At 50.8% G+C, this 7,500-nt stretch overlaps 3 protein-coding genes across 4 annotated transcripts in view; 1 reads left to right on the forward strand and 2 right to left on the reverse strand.

Moving 5' to 3' along the window:
• The window catches only part of LOC126575589 (zinc finger protein 675-like), a 1,413-nt gene extending 27 nt beyond the window's left edge, over positions 1-1,386 (reverse strand). The window contains exons 1-3 of the mRNA XM_050236353.1: positions 1,236-1,386; positions 410-1,164; positions 1-338 (exon numbers count right to left, since the gene is read on the reverse strand). The exon at positions 1-338 is cut by the window's left edge and continues 27 nt beyond it. Of these exons, the coding sequence (XP_050092310.1) occupies positions 209-338; positions 410-1,164; positions 1,236-1,346 (996 nt within the window). The 5' untranslated portion in view covers positions 1,347-1,386 and the 3' untranslated portion in view covers positions 1-208. The remainder of the gene's footprint in view (positions 339-409; positions 1,165-1,235) is intronic.
• An 89-nt stretch (positions 1,387-1,475) lies between these two features.
• On the forward strand, positions 1,476-3,823 carry LOC126576080 (recQ-mediated genome instability protein 1-like). The gene is made up of 3 exons (XM_050237186.1): positions 1,476-1,987; positions 2,060-2,162; positions 2,229-3,823. The coding sequence occupies exons 1-3, from the start codon at positions 1,699-1,701 to the stop codon at positions 3,784-3,786; spliced, it is 1,950 nt and encodes a 649-aa protein (XP_050093143.1). The 5' UTR covers positions 1,476-1,698; the 3' UTR covers positions 3,787-3,823.
• LOC126576081 (mitochondrial uncoupling protein 2-like) overlaps positions 3,821-7,500 on the reverse strand; it is a 4,223-nt gene continuing 543 nt past the window's right edge. Inside the window, exons 1-4 of one of the 2 annotated variants that reach the window (XM_050237188.1) lie at positions 7,142-7,380; positions 6,358-6,558; positions 4,906-5,179; positions 3,821-4,824 (exon numbers count right to left, since the gene is read on the reverse strand). In XM_050237188.1, the coding sequence (XP_050093145.1) occupies positions 4,241-4,824; positions 4,906-5,179; positions 6,358-6,498 (999 nt within the window). In that variant the 5' untranslated portion in view covers positions 6,499-6,558; positions 7,142-7,380 and the 3' untranslated portion in view covers positions 3,821-4,240. Of the gene's footprint in view, positions 4,825-4,905; positions 5,180-6,357; positions 6,559-7,141; positions 7,381-7,500 lie in introns of those variants that run through there. The other variant, XM_050237187.1, reaches the window with a different exon arrangement.

A 7,500-nucleotide genomic window follows, 5' to 3' on the forward strand; every position in this document is an offset into this window, starting at 1 on the left:
GATTTTCCGGCCTTTTTTGAATTCGTTTTTATTCAATTTACATTTCGGTGAGATTTCTTATGAATAACCACGTTGTAGCTCTTGCTGAAGGATTTCCCGCAAATATCGCACTTGAATGGGTTACTTTGACAGCGATTCTGAAATGCGTTCTGACAGAAGCCGGAAAATTCTGAACAGATTTTCCGGCCTTTTTTGAATTCGTTTTTATTCAATTTACATTTCGGTGAGATTTCTTATGAATAACCACGTTGTAGCTCTTGCTGAAGGATTTCCCGCAAATATCGCACTTGAATGGTTTTTCGCCAGTATGAACTCGAGTGTGAATCGTCAGATCGCACCTGAAATGGAATAATGGAATACCACCGTTCGTTAACCATTTGAAAGCATGATCCCTTTAGATCCTTCTTACTTGAACTTGAAGGCTTTATCGCAGTACTGGCAGGCGAACGGTTTCTCATCCGTGTGCACCGCTATGTAATGATGGCTCTTTTTGGAGAAATTGGAAAACTTCATGCCACACTCCTTGCACTCGTACCGTGCCTCGGAAGAGTGTTTCGCCAGCTTATGCTCCCGGAGTGAGTTGGGCCGTAAGTACACCGCACCGCACTCATCGCACACGTACTTCCTCTCGAACGTGTGATGGCTGTTGATGTGGACGCTTAGCAGCTGCGAGTCCTTAAACATCTTGCCACAGTGCGGGCAACTCTTCCGTGGTCGATCCGGATCGTGCGTTGCCAGGTGCTTGTTCATATTGCTGCGAACGATCATCTTTCCGCACTGCTTACAAGCCATCAGCCGTTCAGCCTGCTGGTCTACTTTTGTCTTTGACCGCACGTTCTCGTGTGGCTGCGTTTCTTTCACTCTCGGAGCCTGTGGAGGTCTGGACGGTTTCTGTGCCGTTCGTCGCTGACGTGTCACCATTTGTGGCTCTTCATCTTCGAATATCACGGACAACCTTGTTCCATCCACTTCGATTTCGACCGGATTTTGTTTGCTGATTTCGTCAAGCTCATAGTTCGCTCTCAGCTCGGCGTCTTCCGCCAGCCGTTCCCGGAAAATCTTGTCATTGTTGATGCACTCTTCACGATAAAGCTGGAACTGGTTTAAGAGTGTTTCACAGTGCACACACAGGAACAGGGTCATCGATCCGGAATCGTCCCATATCTGAAAAAACACGAGAAGGAAGTTAGAGGAGGAATATTGCTCGCGTGCTTCCGGGTCATCTGGTGCCTTACGTTTAGCGACATCAGCAACTGGATCATCTGCAGAATGTTCTCGTCATCCTGATTGAGTTGATTGAGCTCTTCCTCTCTTAAACAAAGCCGGCAAACGTTTAAATTCGACATTTTCCCGATTTGATCCGCAACATCCACAATTCCGCGTCCGCGTTCGCGTCCCTCACGATTTGTAAACAAACCCCTTTTTGACAACTCAACTGGCGCGCAGCGTTCTCGCTCTGTTTTCCGTTTATTCTACGTGTAATTCTCTGTTTTAAACGTTCAACGTGTAATTACAGTGCTGTTTGTTAAACTACCAAACAGAACTTCCTATTTTGTAGCCCCTTTGTCTAGAGATAAAACGTAGCAAATTCCACTCTCTGCGGTTTGACCGCCAATCCTCGATGACAATTGTTGCTCCGAGCAACGTCCGGAAAACTCCAATTTCTGTTCCGCCCTCAACCGTCTTCCGGTGGCCAACATGATCCAAAACGATAACGTCCGCGTGCAGCAGGTGAAGCTGCGGTTTGTGCGTGAGTTCAATATCAAAGTGATCGACGAATGGTTGACGGGTTGCGTGTCCTTTTGCCTGCAAGAAAACCCCCAAACCACCAACGAGAGTCTGTTCGAGTTTGCCTTCAGCCAGTGGTTGCTGGCGGATCTGCGCGAGATCGGGGTGGCGGTGTTGCCGGCCGGCTTCAACGGCCGAACGGAACAGCACACACTGAACGGCAGCTTCCCGATTCAAATGCACCAACTGATTGATATCTGTAAGTCAGGCCAGCGATGGTGCCAGGGGAGAGGATCATTTTTAACGCGATTTTTTTTCTTTGTCTTTCCAGCGGAATCTGTGTACGATCAGTGGCGAAAAATGTACGACAAGAAGCTCGACGAAGCGGACGATGAGGTGCAGATGCGAAAGAGCCAAACGCAACACACGAAGAAGTAGATATTTCCTCACTATACTCCGAGTTCTCGAGATCTAATGCACACGTTCTGTTCCTCCTTCAGGCGCCGTATGCTGAAGCTAGAGCTTTCGGATGGCAAACAAACGGTCACCGCCATGGAGCACAGCCCTATCCGATGCCTCAACACAAAGCTTGCACCAGGATCGAAGATACTGTTGACCGGACCGTTGCGCTGCATCAACAGCGTCCTCTTGCTGGAGCCCAAAAACGTACGGATTCTCGGTGGAGAGATCGATGTGCTGCTAATCGACAATGCGTACGAAAACGTGCTGCTCCGGGCGATGCACAAACCAGTCAATCCGAACCCAAAAATCGAATACGAAGAGCCGGAAGTGGTGGAATGCCGTACGCGTAACAACTACGGTAACATTCCGTCGATCCCTATGACCAGCCAGAGCCAGAGAGGCCACACAACGAGACCGCACCGTCAAACGTCACCTTCCGCGATCGAGGTAGAGGATGGCGATGATGATTCGCTACTGTTGGCCGTGGATTTAGACTCCATTGAGACGAGCCAACCACGACGGGAGGAGAGCAAACCGGAACAAGTGCCAGCCATCAGTACCCTGATGGATGACGATGAGCTCGATGAGCTGGTGAACTTGATCGAGGATCCGGTTGAACCGGAAATCATGAACGAACAGGTGTCCTCGACGAGGTACTCGCAACCTTCTCCCGTACGGCCACAACCCCGGCCCATAGCCGCCCGCCCGTCGCCACCGCCACAATTAGCCGAACCGGATGAGGATGATTTCGATTTAATGAACTCGCTAGAGAATGAAATTCAGAATGAAATGCGAGAATACCAAGCAGCCAGTGCCTTTGCTCCTTCGGAGTGGCCCATGGAACCGGACGAGGAGACACTGAGGTCACCACAGATGAAGAAAAGTCGGTTGAGTAACGAGCCTGAACCGGTAATGGCGGCAAAACGTGAACAGGAGACCAACGGGGTCGAGGTGGAAGAAAGTGCTTCCAGCAAAAGGTTCGATCAGTTCAATGCCATATCGGTGTTTGAGGACAGTTTGGATGCCGTGATCGATTTGGATTCGGTTTCCATGTCATCGATTCCTGGTATCCTTTCACCGAGCTACGCATTCCGGATCGATAACATCAGCTTGGTGACGATCGAGCAGCTGGATGTACTCGATGCGAAGGATCGTGTCGGTAGAAGCTTCGTTGTGTTCGGTGAGGTGATTGATCTGGTCGAACCACCCCGAATAAAGAAGCAAATGTGGCACATGGGAATCAAGCTATCGGATAACACGGCACCGGGGCTGTCGGTGCGGTTGCGCAATGATGTGGTCGTCGGGATGATTCCCACCAGACCCAATCCAGGGGAACTGATGCGCAGGAATCTAATCGATCGTGAAGCTACCCTAAAGCTGCTCGACACGATGCTGGGGGAGTTGAATCAAGTTCTGCATGAGATTAGATGCTTTTGGCGCGTTGATTATACGGATCAGCAGTCCTCGAGCCAGCCAGCGGCGGCCGATGAGCTACCGACAGTGATAAAGAGATACGAAATGACCGACGAACGGAGGACGCTACTGATGCGCAAGATCAGCAAAGAGAACTGTGGCCAGCTAAGGGATCTGTTGTAAAGAATTACGGAGGACAAGTCGAAGGCACGATCGGTTTTTACAAATATATACCAAGTTGGTTTTTAATGATCTTTTGTCAGGTTTTTTTTTGTTCCGTTACATTCTTCACTTTCTACATACATACATACAGACTGACATACATACATCACGCACTATGCAAGCTTTGCTGGCTATCACATTCACAGTTTAAAGGTTAAAAAGGGTTGTTGGGTTGGTTGAGAGGGATTAAAATGAGGGGCCCCGGGCGGGGGATCGATCTCGAATCCTGTTCGATGGCGCATCGCTCTCTTCCGGTGCGCTACTCGCAGCTCAGTCATGCTATAGTTACTCGGTCATACCGCGTCCGTTAAATAATAAAAAAGCAGATTGTCTTATCCTAATCCACGTGTCAAAATTTGAAGAAAAAAAAAACATGTCGCCATCTAGTAGCCGAGGACCGACAACCGGCCATCGTTTAGCTGTGCTGGAACACAACCATCTTGAGCTGCTCGTACGATATCCACATGACGATGTTCCAGGAGACGAGCCGGGCAAAGGAGGGCGCAAAGCCCTTATAGAACGCACCCATACCCTCCTTCGCACCCATCCGGATGGCACAATCGATCGCACCGCGATACTGACCACGGGGTGAGTTCATGAACCTTGTCTTCACCACATCGACCGGGGAAGCAACGATGGTTGCCGCTAGACCGGCCACAACGGCCGCCGAAAAGTGACACCGGATATCGTTGGGCATGTGTGCGTACAGGAGCAGACAATCCTTTACCACATCGTAACACACGATCTCCGCCACGTTGACGATCGCATTGCGCCCTACATTGGGCATCGCACCACGCCACAGTCCACGGACACCCTCCTCCCGGTGTATCGTCCGGTAGGCTTCGAGGGTCGAAGCATACCGACGACCGGTTGAGGAACGGGTTGCTGCCTGGAAACGAACCTTCACCACATCGGTCGGCTGAGCGACCAGGACGGCCGCACCACCCGTCGTCAGTCCGGCCAGTACACGGGTTCCAATCTGAAGACCGGCTTCGTTTTCTATCGACGAAAGGAGAGAATTTTAATGGTAAAGAAAGCTCTGCGATCGAGTGTGCGATGGACTCCGCGAATGTGTTTTACCTTTAAGCAGGGAACCATAGAACGCCTTGACGGTATCGTAGAGACCGAGACGGATCGAGCAGAAGCACAGCTGACGTTGCAGGCCCGCCGATAGGCCATTGTAGAGCGTGCGGAACCCTTCCTGGCGCGTGATGGTGGTTATCGTCCCCACCAGGCCCCGATACTGGACGTGCTGTGTGGCCGGAATCGGTGTAGGGTTCAGCTTGAGCGACGCAACCGGTGCATTGATGGCAGGAGTCATTGCGACCGTCCGGATCGGTTGTTCACCTTGAATCTGCAACAACGACGACAACGACGACGGAAACAATTATCATCAGGTACCGAGGAAGCAAGCAAGCAAACGGTTCCGGTACTCATTGTGTTGCATTTTAATGCGAGCAATTGCTCCAATATCTCCGTTATCTCTTTCTCTCTCTCTCTCTCTCTCTCTCTCTCTCTCTCTCTCTCTCCCTCTCTCTGTGGGGCACGTGGAAAAAGCTTATCTGCTTCACCGATTCCTCTAGCGTGAGGAATGTGTAGGGGATTCAAGGGGGATAGGGCCTATCGATCAGCTGGTAGAGTCGATATTGATAGAAGATTAGGACCGAGATATCATACGCTTCCGATGGCATCACAGATTCGAGTTGATACCGAAGCCAGCGTAACAACGAGCGCGTGTCGATGGCCTTCATGTCGTTTGGCCATCTTCGGTCCTCGTGTCGGTGACCTTGGTGGCGATGTATTTTTCTTTTTCGTCACACCGTGCCATTTTGGACCGGCGGTCGGAGGGGGCCGGAATTTGAATTTCCTAAAACCAGAACCACCGTTAGCGGCGGATTGGTGGTGCCTTGCGTAACCGCAAGGCGTCCAGCGCGCCTACGGTTCGTCGAAGGACACCACGCGCTAGCCTATATCCGGAGATCAAAGTCCTACCAAAGGGCCACGTGCGCGTCATCGTTGTGTCGCTCGCTCGCTCTCTCTTTCTTTTGCTCGCCTCTAATGAGCCTCTGGCCTACATTGGCCACAGTGGGCACGGTTTGCGTTACGAGTGCGCGCCCCCAATCACGGCGCGACTATGCGAGAAGAAACTTGTCCACACGAACTTTGTACCCGGCGGCGTGTGGCCGCTAGAGCTAGTTTTATGTGGACGAAGGCCTTCGTTCGATCGCGCGTCCGTTCGGCTTACGCGCTCATTATGATACGCTGCGTTGGTGGTGGCGGCCGGTGATCGCCGAACCGTAACCACGGTTTGCAAGGAGGAGGAGGATCACGCATGCACGTTCACTTAACCACCGCAGTGGCGGTTCGTGGTACGCAACGCGCGTTTTGCGCTTACAACCGACTGATCGAGTGAGCTCGATATAGGAAGCAACAGAGAACAAACAGCGGAGAGTCTAGAGTCTAGCCGAGAAGAAGGATGTTGGAATGACCTTCCGCAAGGTGCATTTACTTGTGCTGGTGCTGGTGACTTACCTGTAGTCGCACTTTGGCCGTATCGAGCGGGAAGGTGATGAAGTCGGCAAAGCAGGCAGCAGTACCGGCGGTCAGCAGCTTGACCGGCACGGATGCCGTCAGCTCTGACGTCTTTTCTGAAGTGCGTCGTTGAAAGCTCATCTTGCGTCCCTCTGCGTTGTAGATCGTAGTGTTTTTTTTTGCCTCGAACAGGATGTGATCCTAAGATGGCCGCCGAAAGAAGAAGGAGCACAAAAAAAGCAGAAAAGAGAAAACGAAATACGAATGATAAATGATGAAGCATCTTTTTCGGATGATTAGCAGCGATCGTCAGCAAATCGGCGAACGGGGCGCACGATCAAACAGCGTGAAGCTCGATCGCACGCAAAACAAAAAAAGCCTTGACATCATGACGCCGAGAGTCGTCTGCGAATAACAAGAATGATAAAAATGGTTGGAACCGGCGTCCACCATCGGTGACCATCAATTATTAGCTCATTCGTGCCCCGCGGACCGTCAGCTGACAATTCAACAGAGAAACCGGTGTCGGTTCACACACTTTGTTGATTGGTCCCCACCACTATGGACAAATGGGGGCTCGTCCTCTCGTATCTCGGTCCCGGGCATGGCAACGAAACGGAAACTTTTTTGCAATCGATATCGCAGAATACAGCGCTGCGCGTTCGACGCCATTGTTGCGATGCGGAGATCAGCCAGTCTTTCGGGTGATCATGAGATGCGCTACACGCCCATGATCATGACCTATATGGTGGTCGAGATTTCGGTTCGTCCCCCCCGTACTCACCCCAGGTATCCAGTTTAGCGGTTTACAATGAAGCCAAGCAGTGCCAAGTGAAACTACACAGAACAAACGAGATTCTTGCACGAGATTCGAGCTTGCAAAGGTGCGAAGAAGTCGATCCTTTCAGTACTCGGCTGAGTTTGCTAATGAGATCGTTACTGAAGTGATCGATACTGATAATGATCGATACTGAAGTGTGTGTTTCGCCAGCCGGCGATATTTTTGATGAGCAGTTTATGATCACTAATTGAATCATTCAAAAGTATCTAATTGCAGGTCTACCTTCAGCTGCCATTCTAGAGGAAGAGGCACCCAAATACTACTCAAGCGATCGTATGTCGATATATTCGAACAAATATTTG

Source organism: Anopheles aquasalis, chromosome 3 (assembly GCF_943734665.1).
Source record: "Anopheles aquasalis chromosome 3, idAnoAquaMG_Q_19, whole genome shotgun sequence".
In the NCBI taxonomy this organism is placed as follows: Eukaryota; Metazoa; Arthropoda; class Insecta; order Diptera; family Culicidae; genus Anopheles; species Anopheles aquasalis.

Bases quoted from the DNA above. Each gene is read 5' to 3' on its own strand.
- LOC126576080 (XM_050237186.1), top strand. From the start codon at position 1,699: ATGATCCAAAACGATAACGTCCGCGTGCAGCAGGTGAAGCTGCGGTTT. The intron at 1,988-2,059 runs GTAAGTCAGGCC...TTGTCTTTCCAG, and splicing joins GCACCAACTGATTGATATCT to CGGAATCTGTGTACGATCAG. The intron at 2,163-2,228 runs GTAGATATTTCC...TTCCTCCTTCAG, and splicing joins CAAACGCAACACACGAAGAA to GCGCCGTATGCTGAAGCTAG.